At 52.5% G+C, this 22892-nt stretch overlaps 8 protein-coding genes across 8 annotated transcripts; 4 read left to right on the top strand and 4 right to left on the bottom strand.

The window, feature by feature from the left end:
• Nucleotides 1-1249: 1249 nt before the first annotated feature.
• Nucleotides 1250-5994, top strand: NECHADRAFT_35467 (uncharacterized protein; the record flags this gene model as incomplete). The annotated part of the gene is made up of 3 exons (XM_003052421.1): nucleotides 1250-1946; nucleotides 2107-3146; nucleotides 3193-5994. The coding sequence occupies 3 exons, from the start codon at nucleotides 1250-1252 to the stop codon at nucleotides 5992-5994; spliced, it is 4539 nt and encodes a 1512-aa protein (XP_003052467.1).
• An 814-nt stretch (nucleotides 5995-6808) lies between these two features.
• On the top strand, nucleotides 6809-7768 carry NECHADRAFT_99511 (uncharacterized protein). The gene is made up of 2 exons (XM_003052422.1): nucleotides 6809-6917; nucleotides 6967-7768. The coding sequence occupies exons 1-2, from the start codon at nucleotides 6834-6836 to the stop codon at nucleotides 7690-7692; spliced, it is 810 nt and encodes a 269-aa protein (XP_003052468.1). The 5' UTR covers nucleotides 6809-6833; the 3' UTR covers nucleotides 7693-7768.
• An 861-nt stretch (nucleotides 7769-8629) lies between these two features.
• NECHADRAFT_77464 (uncharacterized protein) lies at nucleotides 8630-9594 on the top strand (the record flags this gene model as incomplete). Its single annotated transcript, XM_003052423.1, has 2 exons — nucleotides 8630-9037; nucleotides 9067-9594. 2 exons carry the CDS (start codon nucleotides 8630-8632, stop codon nucleotides 9592-9594), a joined length of 936 nt encoding a protein of 311 aa, XP_003052469.1.
• A 1577-nt stretch (nucleotides 9595-11171) lies between these two features.
• NECHADRAFT_122417 (uncharacterized protein) lies at nucleotides 11172-12606 on the bottom strand (the record flags this gene model as incomplete). Its single annotated transcript, XM_003052893.1, has 4 exons — nucleotides 11172-11252; nucleotides 11295-11448; nucleotides 11507-12183; nucleotides 12238-12606. The coding sequence occupies 4 exons, from the start codon at nucleotides 12604-12606 to the stop codon at nucleotides 11172-11174; spliced, it is 1281 nt and encodes a 426-aa protein (XP_003052939.1).
• An 821-nt stretch (nucleotides 12607-13427) lies between these two features.
• Nucleotides 13428-14865, bottom strand: NECHADRAFT_36824 (uncharacterized protein; the record flags this gene model as incomplete). Its single annotated transcript, XM_003052894.1, has 4 exons — nucleotides 13428-14176; nucleotides 14233-14366; nucleotides 14422-14770; nucleotides 14817-14865. 4 exons carry the CDS (start codon nucleotides 14863-14865, stop codon nucleotides 13428-13430), a joined length of 1281 nt encoding a protein of 426 aa, XP_003052940.1.
• A 593-nt stretch (nucleotides 14866-15458) lies between these two features.
• On the bottom strand, nucleotides 15459-16790 carry NECHADRAFT_77467 (uncharacterized protein; the record flags this gene model as incomplete). Its single annotated transcript, XM_003052895.1, has 5 exons — nucleotides 15459-15716; nucleotides 15766-15825; nucleotides 15888-16275; nucleotides 16396-16537; nucleotides 16592-16790. 5 exons carry the CDS (start codon nucleotides 16788-16790, stop codon nucleotides 15459-15461), a joined length of 1047 nt encoding a protein of 348 aa, XP_003052941.1.
• Nucleotides 16791-17646: 856 nt separating this feature from the next.
• NECHADRAFT_77468 (uncharacterized protein) lies at nucleotides 17647-19690 on the top strand (the record flags this gene model as incomplete). Its single annotated transcript, XM_003052424.1, has 12 exons — nucleotides 17647-17718; nucleotides 17789-17818; nucleotides 17872-17908; nucleotides 17959-18060; nucleotides 18112-18390; nucleotides 18442-18506; nucleotides 18562-18764; nucleotides 18831-18973; nucleotides 19025-19177; nucleotides 19232-19351; nucleotides 19393-19457; nucleotides 19511-19690. The coding sequence occupies 12 exons, from the start codon at nucleotides 17647-17649 to the stop codon at nucleotides 19688-19690; spliced, it is 1449 nt and encodes a 482-aa protein (XP_003052470.1).
• Nucleotides 19691-20031: 341 nt separating this feature from the next.
• On the bottom strand, nucleotides 20032-22621 carry NECHADRAFT_77469 (uncharacterized protein; the record flags this gene model as incomplete). Its single annotated transcript, XM_003052896.1, has 9 exons — nucleotides 20032-20521; nucleotides 20578-20834; nucleotides 20882-20981; nucleotides 21018-21301; nucleotides 21368-21663; nucleotides 21721-22241; nucleotides 22278-22396; nucleotides 22468-22491; nucleotides 22544-22621. 9 exons carry the CDS (start codon nucleotides 22619-22621, stop codon nucleotides 20032-20034), a joined length of 2169 nt encoding a protein of 722 aa, XP_003052942.1.
• Nucleotides 22622-22892: the final 271 nt, after the last annotated feature.

Genomic DNA, 22892 nt, shown 5'->3' on the forward strand with positions numbered 1-22892 from the left:
CAAAACAACAACGGGAAAAAACATGTCTCTCCCTCAACACCCCACGTTACATACGTTGACCATCATCCAGGGGTGTCATTCCTCTGCGGAGTTGCGGCGGGTGGAGAGTGGAGTCCCCAATTCCCTGGAATTCAGGGATCTTTGTCGCTTAGAGGCTGCATTGTCGGACTCTTGTGCTTGCCCGTTATCCGCTTAGACTTTTTTCTTGTGAGTACTCACTCCACACCAAGGGGGACAGCTGGAGGGCTTCCCCTGGACTGGCTGCAATCGTCGTCATCATGCTCCCCCTGGTCGTCGGGTCGGGAAGTTGCTAGATTGCGAAAAATGCCTCCAGGTGTGAATTGGTGCTGATATGTCCCGGAGACATCTGGCAAACGGCGTAAACTCCGTTGATATACTCGACCGAATTGCGGAGGAGGATGCGGGTTTGTTTACAGCCAAGCACGGGAGATTGCGGAGTTTAAGATGGAGGCAGTAGAGATCACGACATGTGACGCCTAAGGCGAGAGGAAGAATCAACTCACGATGATATGTAAGAGAGCTATTTGCCTACTATTCCCAAGATGCACTATGTGTCCGAACACGATCGTTAAAGAAGCCTTCGGAGAGATTCAAAGGCGACAGTAAATCGGAGTCTATTGTTACACCCCCCTCCAAGGTCGGCCGCCCCTTAACACACTGCACCGAGTCTGAGGCACACCTCAGAAGACGCTGCAGCCGCACCCGCCTTCCGCCTGAATTTACGCTAGAATCCCGGCCGAGCGACCCACTGGAGCATCGTTTATTCTTCGCTTTCGGTGCTAGTGCGAGGCTTCTAGTGCGAGGCCCCACGCGAGTTTATCGGGCTTCATTTGCTCCTGCTGAATGGCGAGCTGAGGCGACCTGTAGGTAAACCGATTCATATTTTATCACCAGGCGTCCTCCCTCTTCTTCTTTTCCTTCTTTGCACGCCTCTTCCCCTTCCCGTGGGACTGTCACATCTTCTATCGTCGTCATCCCCTTTCTTCTTAATCGATCCTTTCTTATTACTTTAATACCTTTTCCATCTTGTGCTGCTTTAGTCCTTCCTCGGTCCGGACTGACAGCCAATTCACCAAAACAAGCTTCGATACACACCACTCCGATCTCCTATCGCATTGCATTACTGGCTACCGAAACGTTCCCTCAAACTTACTGGGGCTTCACTCACCCTCCTCCGAGACTCAATTGCGAGATCCTTTAGTAGACTCGGCCGCACCCTTTGCCCATCATGTCGGCCGTCTACGGGATCAACGCCAACAACGACGCCACGGCCGCTAGGCAGGGCGTCCCCGAGGCAGCCCACCCTGCTCATGCCGCCGACGAGAAGCCCAAGGCGGGCTCCGTCACCGATGCCGGCACCGAAGATTTGATCAACGAGAAGCCCTCGTCTTCTCCCGCCGATACCCTAGGAAAGGATGACGATGATGACGATTCCGAGATGGAGCGACGAACCTCGATTGTTCAGGCTTTGGCGCGATCGTACTCACACGCCTCTGCCGCTCAGTTTCCCGGCCAGAGCCCCTTCCAGGCCGGCGAGAACTCACCTCTCAACCCCAACTCTGAGAACTTTAGCGCTCGCGAATGGGCCAAGTCTATTGTTGAGCTGGTGAACCAGGACGGTCATGCTTTCCGACACGCTGGTGTGTGCTTCCAGAACCTCAATGTTTACGGTTTCGGCGAGGCCAGCGACTACCAGGGTGATGTCGCCAACGTCTGGCTCTCAGCTGGCAGTCTCTTTTCACGAATGACTGGCAGTGGTCGTTCGCGCATTGATATCCTGCGTGGTTTCGATGGTGTTGTGCGCAACGGTGAGATGCTGGTTGTCCTTGGTCCTCCTGGTGCTGGTTGTTCCACCACCCTAAAGACCATTGCTGGTGAACTCAACGGTATCTACGTCGATGATGGATCCTACTTCAACTATCAGGGTGAGTCAAGTTCCATATCTGAGACGGGAGAATCATAACGGTTTCACCGGACTCGATCTTCTGTTGCGCGTCTGTTGTTGAGCAACGTGGGTCGTGCCCCTGTGAAACCGACGATCACTCGTATGCGACTGTCAACAGCGGCTAACACTTTTGCGCATAGGTATGACCGCCAAGGAGATGCACTCTCACCACCGTGGTGAGGCCATCTACACCGCCGAAGTTGATGTCCACTTTCCTCAGCTGTCTGTTGGCGATACCCTCACTTTCGCCGCTCGCGCTCGTCAGCCCCGCCAGCTCCCCCAGGGTTTGAACCGAAACGACTTTGCCGATCACCTGCGAGATGTTGTCATGGCCATGTTTGGCATCTCTCACACCGTCAACACCCGCGTCGGTAACGAGTACATCCGTGGTGTCTCGGGTGGTGAGCGCAAGCGTGTCACCATTTCCGAGGCCGCCTTGTCTGGCGCTCCTCTGCAGTGCTGGGATAACTCAACTCGAGGTCTGGATTCGGCCAACGCCATTGAGTTTTGCAAGACCCTCCGTCTTCAGACCGAGCTCTTTGGCAGCACCGCCGTCGTGTCCATCTACCAGTCTCCCCAGAGCGCCTACGATCTCTTTGATAAAGCCACTGTCCTCTATGAGGGTCGTCAAATCTTCTTTGGCCGCGCCGATGCCGCGAAGCAGTACTTTGTCAACCTTGGTTTCGAGTGCCCTGCTCGTCAGACCACCCCCGATTTCCTCACCTCCATGACAGCTCCCCTGGAACGTCATGTGCGACCTGGATTCGAGGGCAAGGTGCCTCGCACACCTGATGAGTTTGCTACCGCCTGGAAGAACAGCGCCGAGTACCGTGCTCTTCAGGCTGAGATTGAGGAGTACAAGGTGGCTCACCCCATCAACGGCCCCGACGCTGAGGCTTTCCGTGCCTCCAAGCAAGCCCAGCAGGCCAAGGGTCAACGACAAAAGTCTCCCTTTACCCTCTCTTACAACCAGCAGATTCAGCTGTGTCTGTGGCGTGGTTGGAAGCGACTTATTGGTGACCCTGGTTTGACTGTCGGTGCCTTGATTGGTAACTTTGCCATGTCTCTCATTATCGGATCTGTCTTTTACAACCTTGACGAGAACTCTAGCAGTTTCTTCCGTCGTGGTGCTCTTCTGTTCTTTGCTTGTTTGATGAATGCTTTTGCCAGTGCCCTCGAGGTGAGTTATTATGGCCTCATTAGTGTTTCAATACTGACATTTTCAGATCTTGACCTTGTACGCACAACGCCCAATTGTCGAAAAGCACAGCCGTTACGCTCTTTATCATCCTTCCGCTGAAGCTATTTCTTCCATGCTTTGCGATATGCCCTACAAGATTGCCAACACCATCGTCTTCAACTTGTCACTCTACTTCCTGACAAACCTGAAGCGTGAGCCCGGAGCGTTTTTCTTCTTCCTGCTCATCTCGTTCGCTACTGTCTTGGTCATGTCCATGATCTTCCGTACCATCGCCTCGGCCTCTCGAACCCTGTTCCAGGCTCTCGTCCCAGCTGCCATTTTGATTCTGGATCTCGTCATCTTTACCGGTTTCGTCATTCCTAAGCGTTATATGCTTGGTTGGTGCAAGTGGCTCTACTGGATTGATCCCATTGCCTACGCTTTCGAGGCCCTGGTCGTCAACGAGTTCCACAACCGCGATTACACTTGCGATGAGTTTGTCCCCCGAAACGACGTTGAAGGCTATACCGATATCCCCTCGGCCAACCGTGTCTGCAGTGCTGTCGGTGCTATTGAAGGCCAGTCTGCTGTGAACGGTGACCGTTACGCCGAGATGAACTTTGACTACAAGTGGGAGAACCGCTGGCGCAACTTTGGTATCGTCATTGCCTGGACTGTTCTGTTCCTCTTTACCTACATGGTTTCTGCTGAGCTCGTCTCTGAGAAGAAGTCCAAGGGTGAAGTCCTGGTCTACCGCCGTGGTCACAAGCCCGCTGCTGTTGCCAACGCCGAGAAGAAGCACAGCGATCCCGAGGCCGCCATGGCCCACATTGGTCCCATTGTCACTACCGAGCGAACCCGCAGCCGAACCGCCAAGGATGGTGGTGTTCTCCAGGAACAGACTTCTGTCTTCCAGTGGCACGACGTCTGCTATGATGTCAAGATCAAGACCGAGACCCGCCGCATTCTGGATCACGTTGATGGTTGGGTCAAGCCTGGTACTCTGACTGCTCTGATGGGTGTCTCTGGCGCTGGAAAGACGACTCTTCTGGATTGTTTGGCCGACCGTACTTCTATGGGTGTCATCACGGGTGAGATGTTGGTTGACGGATCCCCTCGTGACATGTCCTTCCAGCGCAAGACCGGTTATGTTCAGCAGCAGGATCTCCACCTTCAGACTTCGACCGTCCGAGAGGCCCTCAACTTCAGTGCCCTTCTGCGCCAGCCTGCCCACGTTCCCCGCGAGGAGAAGCTCGAGTACGTCGAGCAGGTTATTAAGCTGCTTGATATGGAGGAATACGCCGATGCCGTTGTTGGTGTCCCTGGTGAAGGTCTCAACGTCGAACAGCGAAAGCGCCTGACTATCGGTGTCGAACTTGCCGCCAAGCCCCCTCTGTTGCTCTTTGTCGACGAGCCTACCTCTGGTCTTGATTCGCAAACGTCTTGGGCTATTCTCGACCTTCTTGAGAAGCTGACCAAGGCCGGCCAGGCTGTCCTCTGCACTATCCACCAGCCTTCTGCTATGTTGTTCCAGCGCTTCGACCGACTCCTCTTCCTGGCCAAGGGCGGCAAGACTGTCTACTTTGGTGACATTGGCGAGAACTCTCACGTCATGACTAGCTACTTTGAGCGCAACGGTGGACACGCGTGCCCTCCCGAGGCCAACCCCGCCGAATGGATGTTGGAGGTTATTGGTGCCGCTCCCGGATCCCACACTGAGGTCGATTGGTTCAAGACGTGGCGCGAGAGTCCCGAATATCAGGAGGTTAAGACCGAGCTCGAGAGGATCAAGCAGGACAAGCAGGGTGCTTCCGATATTGACGAGGACCCCGCCAGCTACCGCGAGTTCGCCGCTCCCTTCATGGTTCAACTCAAGGAGGTCCTGTACCGCGTTTTCCAGCAGTACTGGCGCACCCCTGTCTACATCTACTCCAAGGCCGCTCTTTGCACCCTTGTCGCCCTCTTCATCGGTTTCGTCTTCTTCAAAGCCCCCAACAGTATCCAGGGCCTCCAGAACCAGATGTTTGCCATTTTCAACCTGCTCACCATCTTCGGTCAACTTGTTCAGCAGTCGATGCCGCAGTTCGTTATCCAGCGCTCCCTCTACGAAGTCCGTGAGAGACCCTCCAAGGTGTACTCCTGGAAGGTTTTCATGGTCTCGCAGCTTATTGTCGAACTTCCTTGGAATGCGCTGATGGCCGTCATCATGTTCTTCTGCTGGTACTACCCTGTCGGTCTCTACCAAAACGCCTCGGCTGCCGACCAGCTGACGGAGCGTGGCGCTCTGATGTTCCTCTTCTTGTTCATGTTCCTCATCTTCACCTGCACCTTCTCGACTTTCATCATTGCTGGATTTGAGACGGCTGAAGGTGGCGCCAACGTCGCTAACCTGATGTTCATGCTTTGCCTGATCTTCTGTGGTGTCCTCGCCCCCAAGGACTCTATGCCCGGCTTCTGGAAGTTCATGTACTACGTGTCGCCATTCACATACCTAGTCGGAGGCATGTTATCCACAGCCGTCGCCAACGCCGATGTCGTCTGCGCCAGCAACGAGTGGGTGTCCTTCACTCCTCCCAACGGCACCACTTGCGCCAAGTTCATGGAGAGCTACATTGCCCAGGTCGGCGGCAAGCTCCAGGACCCCGAGGCCACCGACAAGTGCAGCTTCTGCACCATCGCCTCCACCAACGTCTACCTCGGCGCCGTCAACATCGACTACGCCGACCGCTGGCGCAACTTTGGCCTCCTCTGGGTCTACGTCTTCTTCAACATGGGCGCCGCTCTGTTTGTCTACTGGCTTGCTCGCATGCCCAAGAAGACTTTCAAGAAGAAGGAGAAGAAGGCGTAAATATTGTCGGGAATGAAAAGTTAAATGAGATGTGGATTTTTTGTTTGATGTAACTGAGGCTCTGATGAGAGACCTCTGGACATAGACGGCAAAGAGATTTTGCCCATGTACACACGATTTTTGTTCGCTAGACACACTGTAATACCTTCATGATACAGACAGACAGACAAGAGGGAGAGAAGAATACCCAGACCCCACTATTCAATGAATCATTTTCTTTCGATCGACTGTAAAGGCATCTGTGCTGGTATTGTAACACTCATGTATCGATCGTGAGAGCTTCACGAAAATGAAATAAGTAGTAATAAGTATCATCCTGAGGTTTAGGTCAAGATGGTTTCTTGGTAAACAACGAGGCATTAGATTGCAATAGTCTCCCCCAGATTTGGTCCTTGGCTGCTAGGTACCTTTGGTACTCAAGGATACCTACCTACTGCTGTGGGTCTAGACTGATTATGGGCCCGATGGCGACGGGAGGTCTAGCCGGTCTAAGCTACCTAGGCAAAGTGCCTGCTTCCAAAGTATATACATGTGCCTCAAGGTCACCCTGACAGCCCTGACAAAGAGCACACGTATTATTATGATGAGCAGGCTCTTGGTGCTTTATACTGTAGGATAAGGAAATTTTCATTATAATATTACTATCATTATAGTTTTTTTTAAAGGGAAAAAGGGGTTTCTTAATGTTTTATCCACTAGATTCTAAGGCCTTTCCTTCGGCTAGATCCGGCATTTCTAAGCATGCATGAATAAAACCCCTCGCCAGACCGAAATCGAAGCCCAACCCATTATCCTCTTAGCATTCTTCGACCTAACCCCCTTGAGATAGCGCTTCCGCCATGGGACACCTGGTCCTGATCAACTTGGACCCGTCCCGGGATACCTCGCCCCACGTCAGGTTCAAGAAGGACAAGATTCAAGATGTGAGATGTCTAACTCCTATTTTCAACATCCTCGTTAACGCTGGGCCAGCTTGGACTCGACCTGACATGCGTCGTCTGGACACTCCCACAAAGCAGCGAGTCTACACCCATAGAAACCTTGCGGTTAAAGCTACGTGAGCTCAACGAAAACCCCGAGGTAGTCGGCGTATGCTTCATCTCCCCATTGCCAAAGGGCTTGGGTCGCATAGACCTGGGCGAGCTGTGTTTACTACTCGACGAAAAAAAGGATGTAGAGGGCCTCCGGAATGGCAGTCGCCAGAATGTCTTAGCTATAGGCCTCGTCGACTACTACCTGGACAAGACGGGCTTATCAGAACTTTCACCACGCGTGGTTATCACCCGGCGTGTCGATATGATGACTCGATCGTTTATCGATACGCTCAGTGTTCGACAGTATCCTATCGAGGTGGTTCTAAACCCCAGCCCGGCCGAACCAGAGGATGAGTCGCGTGCCATCTGGAACGACGACGGAGGTCTGTTCCAGGACAAGGCGAAATCCATAGATGTCATCGACAAAACTAGGAGGCAATTGGAGAAATGGAAAGGTCACAACATTGGCAAGTCACCTATGATTGGACTCGTCATAGATAGCGAACTTCCTCCCTCAGCCGATATATACATTAACCTCGAATACCATAGGGCCGGCGGGCCAAAGCGGGAAGACTCGAGTACGGTCATGTTTGACGGGTATCCAGTATGGCCTCTGGTCAATCACTTCATAGTCCAACGTGCTGCTGAGAACACGACGAAGTGAACGCCGGAGAGCCGGGTATTTGCACTGCGTGGCCATATCTAGCAAAGAAAGAAGTAATATATATCGAATTACTCGGTCCTCTTGAGCTGTCCCTGTGGTTTAACTATCCGCCCTTCACTCGGCCATCTGGACAGAGAATCGTCATGGCACTTTGGCGATGCCATCTCGCCCGCCAGGCCTCGGGTGCCAAGAAAACCCTTAGCCGAGGCCCATCGCCAGTTATTATGGCCCAGTCGGGTTTTTCTGGAAACCCCAAACCCCCCCACCTACTTCTCTAACCACGATACTCCGCTGCGACCACTCCACCCACAGTCGGTCAGGTGTAAGGGCGAGATGGAAAAAGGGTAGCATGTAGACATAGCTAGCATCGATTCAACACCACGTAGGCAGAGTTCAATTGGGGTCGCGGGAAATCTCCACTCGACCCTCTCACTTGACAATCACTTCAGCGCGACACATGTCTGGTGGTGTAATGGTTGATGGTCGTCGGGAAATTGTGGCGCCTAGCAGAAGGCGGGGCACTGTAGATACCGCTTCGACCCTGTGTGAACAAACTTGTCGAAAACTACCCACTCATGCTTGATATTGATCAAAGCGCTACCGGGATGCAGAGCCGCATGGTTATTGTGGTGTACGGTGCGGTAGAGGTCCTCCTTGTTTTCCATAATTGCTGCCTTTCGGCCTGGGTCGCGGATGGCATCATTGCAGAACAGGCTGCGAGCCAGTGCCTTGCGGCTTTCGTGCGGCCGTTCTCGCCCGTAAGATCCATGTCGTAATCGCCTCAGAGAGCTTTTGGGCAATCTTCATCAGTTGCGTGTGTAGGCGAATGTAGTCCTCGAGGGCACGGCGGTTAAGGAACCGCTTGCGATACCACACGTCCTCGTGCCCGGTCTGCTTGACTTTGGTGTATGTATGGTGAAGAGTGTTGAGCTGCACAATGTGGTCCGACGTGGCAGAGGTCCTCCTTGTTTTCGATGATCGGGCCATTTCCCTTTGCTACCTTCTTGCCTGGATCGCGGAAGGCGGTGTTGCAAAACAGGCTGCGGGCCAGTGCTTTGCAGCTCTTGTCGGTGTACTGCTTATCCTCGAAGCCCGTGCCTATGACTGGCCCAAAGAGTGTTTGTGCGGTGGCAGTCATGTGTGTGCGGAGGCCGACGCGCAAGAGGGCACTTTCCCTCAAGATCAAGATCTCCCAGCTCAGCATCTGAAGCAGGAAGGGGAGATTGTTCCCTCAACGACCTTGACGACCATAGAGGGCGACCTGACGCACGCAACTACGAAACTCCCCCCTTCTGCTCCCGCGGATAAGGGAAAGGGCAAAGCCCCTATCGATTCCAGTGATGAAGTTTCCCCGCCACCCGCAAGACTTAACAGTCCTTGGGGAGCAAATACGCCCCCGTTATCCAGAGCAACGACCCCAAGGATGATTTCCATCCACCAAGCGACACATTGAGCGATGATGAGCTTCCTTCCGTTGATAGACTCGTGGGTAGACTCAGGAGTGGCAAGAAGCGGGCGAGAGCCCACTCTTCACCAACCAGGGACCATGCAGGTCCTCTGACAAGGAGACGGCGAGTTGCTGCCAATGGTGCCGGGCCTTCGTCGTCGGGAGCGGCAGCGACATCGGCCCCAACAACAAACACAACCTCGCACCCGATGCCACAGTGGTCTCCAGGTTGGGAGGAAGAGCGTTTGATACGAACGCTGAAGGAGAAATACGAGGAAGACCCAGCAGGGTTCTACCTCATCACCGACAGGTTCTTCTTGGAATGGTCACAGACCGTCCACAGGAATGGCTTCGGTGGCTACGCGGACTGGATCGATGCCAAGTTTGGAGAGTCCCAATGCTGCTCGGGCGCATTCCATGCCTTCCCTGATGCCACCCTAACCCAGTGCATCTAGGCTGTGATGGCTATCCGGCGAAGCACAAGAGATTGCATAGGATACCTGACCTGGCAGGTATCTATTCCTGAAATTTGAAGCAATGGGCAACCATGCAGAAAGAAGACGACAATCACCGAGAGGCAGGACGCTACACAACTACAGCATTCTCTGGCAGAAGGGAAGAGCACAACACACACTTGCAACTAGACATATTGCATCAATCCCCTGCACCTCTTCTCCGAGGCTATTGGAACCAACCGCGAGCGCCACATGTGCTTTAGATATGCCAAGGAAGATGCCAGCAAGGGCCTTCTAGTTTCGAAGTACTGTCAGAGGCATAACCCTCCCTGACTCCTCTAAAATGCAGTAACGCCTATCTCGTCAAGGGTATTGACGGAGTATGAGGTGCTCGGGAATATTATTCCACAAGACCTCCATCCCTAACTTAGATCGATAAAGGGGCCGCCCCTGTTGATGGATGATCTTGCGATCTTTAGATGGGACGGAGACATAAGAGTTTAAGACCGCGAGGTCGCTATGCCCCAGATTAATAGCCAGGTCATAGAAGGCAAGCCCACGCAGTTTTCATGCAGCTCTTCGAAATTCGGCCAGATCATTCGGGAGCTCATAGCATCCATGAATCCTGCAGAAGATCCATGATCGTCGCCAACCCGTTTTCACGCGTGGGCCTCTCTTTTGACATTACGTACACCATCTCAACCAAGTCAATGACGCCAGGCGCGAGCACCATAAAGGCAGACCAGTCAATCTCGCCCTCGACAAGGACGAGTGAGATGTGAAAAGAATCGAGGACGCATGGGAGTACGACAGCCCAATAACAGATACTCCCGACCAGTCCCTCTCAGCATCAAGCTCACACCAGTGAGATGCTATTGACTGGGGGTTTCACCGCTTGATCGGACCTGATCCTGAGAAGCAAGCCCAGTAACAAACCATGTCCACGATGATATCATCCCCCCGATTCGTTCTCCCATTCAGCAGGCCAACATCCACGAGGAGGACACATTTGGGTCATGTCCAAGAAGTAAGGCCTGTGGCCATGTCTGGGAGAACTTCACGAGGGTCATGTGAGGATATCATGAGGATATTGTGAGAATGCTACGAAGATTTGTGAAGATGTTATGAGGATACGGCTACGTTTCTCGGTTCGTTCTGTCGTATATGTTATACCCAGCTTGCATTGTCGTCTCACCTCGCCCCACGTTTCTACCCTCAACCCCCACCACAACCACGCTTCGCCGACCACACATTAACAAAAGACAAAAAGGTAGTAGCAAAAAGAGCAAAAAACATACAACAGCGGGGATTCGCTGGTCGTCACCGACCCAACTACTAATCCGCCCCTCACTGGCTTATCTATGGGAGAGCGGACGGGATCCCGAGTTCTCCAGTGGGTATGGTCGTATGTGGTAGGAGGTGAGGCTCAACCGGCTCATGGTGTTTCCTAGATGGCGACAAGAAGAACAGTAGTAGTTATACGATCTTTATGGCTATGGGACAGAAATTGCGTCTATTTGGCTCGCTCTAATAAACATAGGTAGGTATTCAATATTACGAACAGGTCTGCTAATGTGCTATGCCATCTTCGCCATCACAGTTACCCCTTTTCGCAAGTAGACCTGAGTGCCAAACTTCCAGACTTCATCAATTACCAGCTGCGTGATACCCTCAGTCGTCCGCTCCTCGGAAAAGATGACAAGATCAGCGTCAGCACCCACGCTTAGACTTCCTTTGCGGTCTTGAATACCAAGCATGGCTGCTGGTGTTGAAGTGACTGCCTTGAGTGCTTTGCCGATCGAGGCACCTGACCATTTGAGAAGGTTGTTTACACACTCGATCAACGTGATGGAACTAGATGAGCTCGGGTTAGTAGAAAGCCTGTGGTAGAGAGGAGGTGAAGGGCGCTGACCTTCCTGCAATCTTGTCTGTCCCTTCCAGTAATAACGTCGGCCCAACTTTTACGATCCTACTGTCCACGTCGCCGTTGGTCCAGGGATACACGGCATCTGGGAGTCCAACCAGGTGCATGGCATCAGTGACGAGAATGAAGCCTTCCGGGTGAGCATTGAAAGCGATGTTGACAGCGGTGGGATGAAGGTGAATGCCATCGGCGATGATACCAAAGTATGGCCTCGGGAGCTGGTCAGTAACGACGCCAAGTACGCCAAAGATTCCTGGATTGCGGTGATGGAGAGACCTCATAGCATTGAACAAATGTGTGATCATTGTAGCCCCAGCTGCGACTGCATCCGACGCCTCTTCGTACGTCGCCTCAGAGTGTCCAATAGAACAGACGATGCCTCGACTGGTCAGCTCAGGGATGAGCTGTGCCATGTTCCCGCGCTCCGGGGCGAGGGTGATCTTTTTTATCGGGGCGGGTTCAGAGTCTGGCTCCCCCTTTTTGCCCAGATTCTCCACGCCGTAGCAGGCTTCAATATCTTGGAAGCTGAAGGCCTCCTGGAGCACGTTGACATCATGAACGCCATTTTTTCCTGGGTTGAGGAAAGGACCCTCTACATGTGCACCCAGGGACTCTGCTCCGTCGTGGGCAAACCGAAGGCGGCTTGGACGAAGAAAAGGTAGCACCTGGAGAGACTGTCAACACATCCAACTTATCTGCGCGCACATACGGTTTCCAACCTTTTGATAGAGGATTGGCTTTTGACTGGTCAGTGTCGGGACATATGAAGTGACACCCGTAGTGGTCAACTTCTTATTCACATCCGCGACAGCCTTTGGATACTCTGTGATGTCGTCGGGCAATGTCGAAAAGTTGAAGCCGAATGCCCCATTGAGCTGGACGTCGATCAAACCAGGAGAGATGATACGGCCCCCGAGATCAATGGCGTGGTCGGGCAGAGTGCCAGAATCGAAAAAGGTGGCCTGGCTAGATAGGATAGTACCAGTGTGAGAGCTCACCCAAAGGTCCTCGGATACGAGATTGTCCCCACGGGCGAGGCGGCAGTTGGTAAACTTGGTGATACCACCCGAAGAGATGACAGAGGGCATCTTGTGTGAGACAATCGGTAGGAACAGGCGAAGGAGGAGGTGACAGGGGCGCGATGCCGTGATGCCTTCTGAGTTGGTGGTTCTTCGTATTGGAGCCGGCCAAGGGAGCAGCTTCGTCACCGTGAACGTTTATTTATTCTACCACTTGGGTTGTTGAAACTTTATGGAACTATACGTCCTAGTCTGTCCGACCTATTACATGCACAGATAGCTTCACACCTGTCAAGGTCGTCGGGCAGTGGACGGATTAGACTCATTTCCCATCCAACGTTGCGTCAGGCTTGTGGCCACTCGGCTTCTGTACCACACGCACTTGAGGCGCCATTCTTTCTTCCTAGCTGTAAGTGAAAGATTCCTGGTCTTGGGCCATCGGGATTTCCGCCGCCGTGCGGGCTTTGGTACCTTTCAAAATCCCTGGACGAAGCCTAGGTCGGGTTTTCCGCCGATAGCATTATCTGACAAACCGCGGCTGGATATCACTTTAATCCCCTAATTGAACCAAGCCTTTCTGAATCACGATGGTCCAAAAGAACTAGGAAGCTGGATATCGCGTCGGGCCCATGGGCAAAGATGTCGGCCACTTGCTCGACCTGATTATTCTTCACAGTCCAAGGTCACTTCCGGCGGAAACATTTTGCACTAGATCAAGGCTAGATATTCAAGCGTAATATCTAATTTACCGGTGCCCAAGACATGGCTCAACTTATGCAAAGGGCTTGATAGTTCTTCTACTCACTTGGAGAGTTCAAGCCCTAGTCTGAGGAAACATCGCTTATGAGTGTCGGGTCAGGGGAGGTTAAGGAACGGAACACTCAATTCAACTACATCAAAATGCGCCCCAAGACGCCTCTGCTACTGAATTCCGAGTCCTTAACCACAGCTCTCATTAAATCGCGATAGTTATCCCCTGGAGTGACGACCCCCATGATGGCAGGATCGGTCGACTCCGAGTCGGCAGCAATGGGAACCGTACGGCCACAGACCCCGAGGAAGCCTAGAACTGCAAAAAGAACAGCCTCCTTGGCGCTGGGATCTATCTTAACTGGCGCATCGTCGAGCTTCAACACTTGGCTTTTGGGAAACCGTTGCTGCAGGTGCTTGAGAATGTTGGGGTTGTAAGCTCCACCACCGCAGATGTAAATCTCGTCAATGTTCCCATCCTTGCCCAGATGTGGTAGGACGTATTGCTTGTAGGCTCTTGCGATGGACTCTGCTGTGATGCGCGTGATGGTGGCGATGATGGCTTCAGGGGTCTTGCCCGCATCTTTCAACCTGTTGACTAGGGCTTTGGCTATGTCATCGGAGAAGAGCTCACGTCCCGTGGTCTTGGGGGGCTTCAGCTGGAAGTAAGGCTCGTTGGCCAAGTAGTCATTGACAACAACAGTGTCAATGTCTGCCTCGCCCTTCGCACCTAGCTCTCCATCACGGTCGTAATGTTGTTTTCCATCGGTTAGAATGCGCATGGCAGCATCAATAAAGACATTTCCAGGGCCAGTATCGAAGGCCATGTACGTCGACTCTGACTTCTCAGGTTGTGTCGCGCTCGAGGCCGGCAGCACGGTTGCATTCCCTACACCGGGATCGTCAACAAGGGGGTTCATCGCTCCACTGTGAGGCTATACACACCTATTCCTCCGATGTTCTGGCTAATGCGTGTGACCTTTGGGTCAGAGAGTAGAGCTGCTTCAAAGAAGCCTGCCAACGGGGCACCCTGGCGTCCAGCAGCAAGCTCGGCGACTCGAAAGCCGCTCACAATAGTCCTGATCCTTTTTAGCAAGCAAACAACAGTGGTCTTCCATATTCGAAAGTCCGTACCTCCCCGTTTGACGAGCAATCACAGCAGGCTCGGCCATCTGGAGTGTAGATCGATGCTCGCCTAGTGGTTGATGCCATAGAGTCTGACCATGACTGGCGATGATGTCAACCTCTGATAGATCAACACCGGATTCCTTGACGGCGCGAGAAAATTCACGACCGAGTGCAAAGTTGAGATCGCAGACCTCGGCCATCGACGTGGCCGCGCCCTCTTGGTTGGGACGGCATAGGCGAAGGACCTGAGACCGTAACTCAGGGGTTACGGGGACTTCGGTGTATGACAGGACTTGCACCCTTATGTCGTTTGAAGAGTCTACTGAAGAAATTCGACAGTACGCAACATCAACGCCTACAAGCTTGTCAGCATGGTCGTGTTTTAGAGGGGACGCACATACCGTCGATGCTGGTGCCACAGTTGAGCCCGAGGACCTTGAGGGTGACCATGTCGCTTGTTTAGTGACGGAATATTTAGGTCAAGCCAATCAGATAATTCACAAACAGAGACTCAAATACAAAGACCTGAGGCTCAGTTATGCAGCAAGCACCCAGCCTTTAAAGGTCTAGGTTAAGGCGACCTCCCAGTGTGTTTGCGTGAAGCCCGATTCTCCCAACGATGTACTTGGCACATCAACTGCATATTCCATGCAACCTTGAACAGGCCAAGTCACTCTGGCGTTGCCACAAGGATGAGGATGGCGGCTACTTTGTCTGGTGTCTTCCCCGCGCAACGGCTTCTCCGCGGGTCCCAAACCCCTCAACAAGCGGAAAACCCGACGGCTGCGGATGTTAGCGACGACATTTGACGGGGTCAGGGATCTGCCTTTTCACCTTATCTACGCGCAAAAGGCGACTGTGTCAAGTTTCTTCCTGCATCTAGTCCCATGTTGATGCTACAACCCCAGGTAGCTAGAGTTTGTCACAAGCTGCCGTCCAGTGTTCTTAGTTGCAAAGACTTGTATAGGACAATGAAAGTGCTCTACTCTATGCAGTTTACTCTATATACAGACCCATGAAAAAGAACAGCAATTACCCTAGTGTCAATCGGTTAAGTTTCCCTGCAGGGCTTGTCTTAACGAGCCTGAGGCAGCCCCTAGCTTAGCCCGTCCTTCGGCGGGCGAGCAGCCCAGAGTCGCCACGAGAATACTGAGCTTGACCTGACCGTCGCAATCAGCGAGCACGGCATCCAGGACCTCTTCACTCTCGATATCGAGAGCCGATGATGGAGGGACCACCATTCGGGCAACCCGGCGGGCCCGGTTCTGCAGCTTCTCGTTGGACATTTTCAAGTCGACCATCTGTCAAGGTTAGATTTTGTATACGTGTTGAATCTCAGGAATCGCTCACCAAGTTTCCAAACGTCTTTCCTGTGCGAATTTGAGAGCCCGTCGAGATCATGTTGAGAATCTGCCGAGTAATGATGAGTTGGTGGGACAGAAAACAGACAAGACAGGGTAGAGAATATGCACCATTTTTGTTGCAGTGCCCGCTTTCAGTCGAGTGCTGCCCGTCACAACCTCAGGTCCTGTAACACACTCAATCAAAACATCGCAAAGGGACCTGAGCAAGCTGGGCTTGACGCATGCCAGACCGACCGTGGCAGCTCCGATAGAGCGGGCGTACTTCAAGCCGCCCAGCACATATGGGGTTCTCCCTGAAGAAGCGATTCCCACCAAAGTGTCGTCCTTGCTGAGCGGCGGCGTAAGTTCTGCCAGGTCTGTTGCTCCCAGCTCTTCCGAGTCTTCGGCGCCTTCGACAGCGTTTCGGATCGCGTAATCTCCTCCTGCAATTAGGCCGACGAACTGTCCAGGAGGGGCCGAGAATGTAGGGGGACTATCACTGCTCAGTTGCTGATAACTTGAGGTATGAAGAGAGGTGGTATTCACATTTCTGAGGCATCAAGAATGCCCAACCTAGAGGTCAATCAATGTTGGAGGGAATTTTCAAGCGAAACTCAGCTCAGGCTTGCGCTCTTACCTCCCACTTGTCCCTGCCCCGGTGTAGATGACTCGGCCACCACTCAAGAGTCGAGGCACAATAATATCAATAGCATCAGCAATCTGAGGAAGGCAGGTCTGAACTGCTTGTGCGACCGAGGCATCCTCTTCGTTGATAACGCCTAGGTTGTTAATCATCAGTATTTTGCTGCGCTTCCTGAGGGAGTCGAACTTACGACATAGTTCTATAGAACTCATGGAATCAATATTTGTTGTTTTCGAATTCTTCTGCTCCGTCTGGAGGCCCGCGAGACTCTCTGCAAGCGAGAAGGTGCCGTTTCTGGACTTCACGGCCGTAAAGCTGCCATGTCCATTGTGGCCATTCACAAGACCTTGGCTTTCGGGCGAGGCCTCGCATACAGCTGAAGGAGACATGCTAAAAGAAGTGTGGGTAAGGAGAAGGCAACGCGCGGAACCGAAATATGCGTCTTCCGTTTGTTATTAGCGGTCTGTAGATGAAAGTGAAAAAGATATCAAATATCAAAGAAAGCTACAAGGACACTCAACTACCCCCAAGCGAGCGAGGTCGCTTTCCGGAGCCCTGAGACTCCCGGACTAATCTGCCTCTTCCGACCCTACATAACAATGTGATCCTTGTCAGCCGCATGTTGAGCGGGATGGATTCGTCAATATCAAAAAGGTGCCTCATCACCATGTCGGGTTATCCGCTGCCGCCCTCGGAAGGCGGATGCAACCACGCCAACATACGACTCCACAATGGAACGGTCAACTGAGCTAAAGTGGACCGGACAAGGACCCCTGAGAGCATACACGACAGATGAGAACTCCGTCGGCTGGGCCACTGTTCTTCATGCGGAATTATTCGCTAGAGAGAAGCCCCCAGCCGGTAGCAGTTAGAGACCTGGAGAGAGGAAGCCTTGGCCTCGAGTAATGCAAGGTTCCGTCCCCATAACCTCGGAATTCAGCTGTTCCCACCACCCTCTCCGCGCTAGGATTTAGTTTGCGGGGTTCAAACTGGGGGAGGGTGGTTAGGTATCTGTGCTCCAATCCGTTCCAAGATAAGGTGGTAAGCCGCAAGTTTACTCTAACTTGATAACAGGCCTTCCCCGGATGCGAGGCCAAGTTGTCGGTTCCTATTAAACCCACGCGAGCTGCCAGACGGCCTGTCTGTTCTTGACGCTCTTTATCCCATTCATTCAGTCAACATTTCAAGTATCCCTGAGTCTTTCCCAGCTTTGCTCAAGGACAGTCTTTCAATTATCAATTCATCATGGGCGAAGGTCTTCGCAAGCTCCGCATCGCCGTCTGGGGCGAGGCGCCTGACACCCCTGAGGAGCGCAAGGTCAGCATATCCATCCATGGACATAACTCTATAGCGAGCAAGGGCATCGTGGACTGATGGCCAATTATAGCTTCTGCAAAAGGTCGACTTCTTCATTCTGGTATGTGACTGCTTGTTAGGTTGGATTGAAAACTCTTCTCATCCTGACTCTAGACGTACTGCTGTGTGGCATTCTTCTTCAATTACCTCGGTGCGTCTTTCGGACCTTGCAGAATAGCTCCTTTGACTAATACCATATAGACCGCGCTGTTCTGGGCAATGCGTATGTCTCGGGAATGAAGGAAGACATCAACCTTACGGGTGACGAGTACAACCTCTTGGTCACCTGTCTCGCTGTTGGCTGTAAGTTCTCGGCAGGCGGAAATGATAGGGCCACCTGCTAACATGGAAAAGACATCATCGGCCAGGTTCCTCACGGTCTTGTCATCCAGAAGGTCGCCCCTCGCATCTGGTTCCCCCTGATGACTCTCGTCTGGGCCGCCTTGACCATGGTTTGCGGCGCCTGCAATAACTTTTCCCAGCTTGCTGCCGTGCGTTTCTTTCAAGGTATTGCCGAGGCTTCAACGTACAGCGGCACACAGTATATCATTGGAAGTTGGTACAAGGGCCCCGAGGTCGGAAAGCGAGTTGGACTTTTCCAGGCTTCGGGCATGGTCGGCACCATGTTTGCCGGTATGTTGCACTACATGCTAGATATAAGGCTATTCTAACATAATCTACTAGGTATCTTGATGACAGCTATCTGGAAGACTATGGACGGAGTTTCAGGTTTGCCTGGCTGGCGATGGGTGAGGCTTGATCCTTATCCCTATGTCATCTTGATTTGCTAAACGAAACCGACAGTCTTTCATCATCGACGGCATTATCACCATTCCCGTGGCAATTTTCGGCTTCATGTTCTTCCCTGACCTTCCCGAAACGACCCAGGCCTTCTACCTCAAGCCTCACGAGCGTGAGCTCGCCTTGAGCCGTCTGCCACCTAAGAACCCAGAGGGTCATAAGATTGGAGTCTCTATCATCAAGAGAGTCTTACTGACTCCTAACTTGTGAGCATTGCCCCCCCCCCCCCCCCCCCCCTACTGTGTGCGAGCCTATACTGATATATGGTCCAGCTGGATTTTCACCGTCTTTTGGATGCTCGGTGGTGCTCTCGAGGCCTACTCGACCCAGACTTGCATGGTTCTATGGATGAAGGCTTCTGGCTTGTTTACTGTGCCGCAGAACAACACCTACCCTCTTGGAATCACCGCAATCGGTATGTTGCCAGATCAATAAATCGTGTTCATTACATCTAAAACGCCTCTAGGTATTCTTCTCACGCTGTGCACCTCGGTGGCAATTGACGCGACGGGAGTTCATGCCCCCTATGGTTTCATCGCCTGCGGTGTTCAGATCATCACGTGTGTCGTCCTTCTTTGCTGGGATATGGTCGGCACGGCAGCAAAGATGGCAGCCTTCTGTACGTTTCCTAAACCCCTTCCTCGAGTCAAGTTTGTGTAGCTGACTGATGTAGACCTTGCTGGAACTGCCTATTTGATTCAGCCAGTCGTCTTCACCTGGGCCAACAAGGTTCTGGCCCGAGATGGAGATGATGCTGCACGAGCCGTTATTCTCTACGCCATGAATGGCAAGTGTATCTTGATTTAATTGTTGACATCTGCTAACGATACACAGGTGCCTCCTCCGTACTCTTCTCTTTCTGGGGCATCACACTGTATCCCGTCAAGGACGCAGCTACTGTGAGTTGTCCGTTTCCCCAACCCCATAACCACATGCTGACCGGAGGAAAAAGGGTTTCCAAAAGGGCACCATCGCCATGGTAGTTGTTTCTGTCAGTCTCGCGGCATGGATTGGCGTCGTGTGGTGGCAGGACAGGAGAACCGCCCGGATGTTTTCGGAGCACCCCGTCCTAGACTCCAAGATGGAAGAAGGAATCGAGGAGATGCCTGAAAAGGAGCGTAAGGAGCTCTGATGTGGCTTGCTTCGGATGTTGCACATCCTTGCCTATGTACATCCAGGCTGTTGATGTGGCGATAAGTGAGAGCAGGGCGATTGGGCTTAGGAACTTCTTCGACTTGACGATTGCAGATGACCTTTATACAAGGGTATGCAGCAGCAATATTTACGGACCTATAATGGAGTTACTTTCTCTAGAGATCTGATGCTATTTACCATGAGCATACGACTCTTCCCTTTTCTTGGACGGTGAAAATAGAAGGGCAATTGCAACAGGAAAGCTCCTTCAAATTCCTTCGAGTTAGCACATCTTTTCGACTATCCAAGACAATGCAACGATATGCCAACAGACAAGCTCTAGCTATTCTCGAGCATCTTCATGATCTCCTGGTTGCTTATAAACCAGTTCGCTAGCAGTCCCCCCGATGAGTCGACTTGTGCTCCAAGATTAGCGAATAACTGATCCTCCCCTGGTTGTAGTGTGGCTGCTTCAGTTACAGCCCCCTGAATCCCGGGAGCTGCTGAGCTGTAGTCCATCGCATCAGCCACGAAAGTCCCTGTGGTGGGAATGGAGGAAGCTCCTGTGACACTGTGGCTCTCGGTACTAGGAAAAACACCCTCCCCTGATAGACTGTCCTGTTGGAGGTTGATGAATCGGACCGCCACACTGTACAATGCTTGGAAAAGCCGCAGTTGATTCCGGGTTGAGGGATGGCGCGCAGTGTATGTTGCTCCCTCACTGGCGTCGATAAACCTCTTCAAAGCGCCGAGATCGGATGCGTTTGAAGATTCGATGATGTGACAGAAGAGGATGGTGAACGGTATGAAGGGCGACCGTAGAAGGGACCTGTGCCAATGGTGAGCTTTTGAGTAGTTGATCTCATGAATGAGAAGTCTTCTTACCAGCCTATAAATAGTTCAACAAAGCGCGTCTTTGTACCGCCACTCTCGATCAGGGCCATACACTGTTGGTGTTCTTCTAGAGCATCCCGGCAGCTGCTGATGCACTCCTCCGAGAATGACGACTTTGAAGGATCGGCAGTAGGGAGGCTTCGATGGATCAGTATTAGCATAGACAAATTGCAAATATGGTCTGATCGCCATAGAATCTGAGTAATAAGCGGTTGGCCAGTTGCCGCAAACTGTGCCCCATTCTCTTTCTGGATCCATGAGTTAGTATCTGTCATGAAGGAGTATCATCACAAACCTCAATTGCATCTTCAGCCTCCATGAGCAAGTGGATCTCCGAGAGAAGGGTGCGTGCCCGGGCATATCTAACATGCTCAGGCTGCAGGAAAGCTCCAGGGCTGTACACGTCGTCGTAGATCCGCCCTTGCACATACCCGCCCTCGATCCATATAGGCAGCAGTCTGTTAATCAACAAGTCGGGTCCGGGATTTCGCTGTGGCCGAGGGACAGTTATATCATTGTCTCGGAATGATGATGACCGTCCGATGCGCAGGGCAATCCATCTATCCGAGCAATATACGAGCCAGAATAATCGGAGCTTCCTCCGTTGCTGGACCGGAGGCTCAAGAGAGAGGGTTGTAGAGCGGTGCAGACCGAGGGCCTGACAAATGTGGGATGCCGTGACGATAAAACCCCATGCGGCAGATGTCTTGGTCGTCTGAAGACAATAGGTTGCCTGGAGTATGTCAGCCAACGAAACGTTGTCGAGTCATGTCGAACTCACGGCCATGTTGAGGGCGTATGCCGTGTTTAGGGTGCTTTTTATATGGAACCCTAGGTGAGCCAAGACTGTCTCGAGGTTTTCTCGGCACAAGGTCGCCTGAGCCTCGAAATCAAGCCTGGTCACTTCATCATCGGCTACACTGGCACATTCGAGGAACAACCAGTACAGGCCAGCATTTGCAATAATGATCTCCTCCTCAGATGCAGGGCCAGGAGCACAGGCCTTGATCGCATATTCGGTGAAATGGCTGAGATCTTCGAACTCGGCGATCCACATGGCGTCGACCTTGTTGCTTTCTGTATTTAAATCAGTCCTCTACCTCAACATTAGGGGGTGCCCAGAATTGTGTCTACCTTGAGCCATCTTCAGGCATGCGAAGACGCTATTCAGTGGCGGCGACGGGAATGACGTGGGCTTTCTCCCATCTTCCAGCGGTCTGGCATAAGGGAAGAGCACCTCAACAGGATCGTTGGTCTGTTTTTGGGCATTGGCAATGCTGTTCAAGGTTTGTATCACCGGGCCCATCTCCGTCGTGACATGGAATGAGGAGCTGCTCCCAACGGCGTTCTGGAAAAAGGAAGTGGCGAACAGGACATGCGCGAATGGAGATGACTCGCCAGTGTACTCGGTCGGCGGCACCGTGGGTGCGCTGGCAGGGCTTGCACCGAGGGTCTGAACAGATGCTGGCCGATGTTGAGAAGATGTTGGGAACGAGGTCGTCGGAGTAGCATGGCTCCTCGAGGACGCAGGCGCCTCCTGTGCGGGTGATGGACATGAGGGACGTTGTTTGCTGAGATCCGCCACCATGATTTTTAGCTCATCCACAGTCCGAGCGATGTGGTCAACACTTTTCTCGCTTTGTAGAGGTGAGAAACTGGCTAGTTACAAGGAAGAGGTGCTTGTAGCTCACATGTCGTTGGAGAGTGTGACGCGTTGCCTGCGGACTCTCGACTTGAGGCCTAGGGTATAGGCGCATGATGCTCCCGCTGTGGTGCATTGCTCACAGGGCTGACCTCGACCACATTTCACCTGTGGAAGGTATCAGAAAGCTTCTCTTGGATGGAATAAAGGGATGAAAACATGACGGAGACGGAACTCACCTTTCTTCGACGGCATCGGTCGCACTGGTCTTGTTAGCATTCACATGGGAGTAATTAGGATTGATATCGGGCTTACAGCAAGCAAGAACTCCGTCACACCCTCCTTTTCTTCGTTATGTCCCGGGCTGTCGTCATCCTGGATTTTCTGATCCATCGTAGATGATGTTTCGGAGCCTCGGAGCATCCGTTGTTGAATAAATGATGAAGGAGAGAAACCGTCCTGCTCTAATACTGTGGGCGGGGATCGGAGGCACCGGCTCTCCGAAGATCGAGGCTTATGTAATACAGATTCTGTGTTAATGATGACCGGAACTTCGGAGCGCGGGGTCTCCGAGCTCCGCAGAATCCTCCAACCCAGGACGGAGTGGACAATATTCTTGTAATTTCGACAGTCATTGATTATGGCCACTCTTCGCAAATATAAG

This window comes from Fusarium vanettenii, assembly GCF_000151355.1.
Source record: "Fusarium vanettenii 77-13-4 chromosome 3 genomic scaffold NECHAsca_2_chr3_3_0, whole genome shotgun sequence".
Taxonomy (NCBI): Eukaryota; Fungi; Ascomycota; class Sordariomycetes; order Hypocreales; family Nectriaceae; genus Fusarium; species Fusarium vanettenii.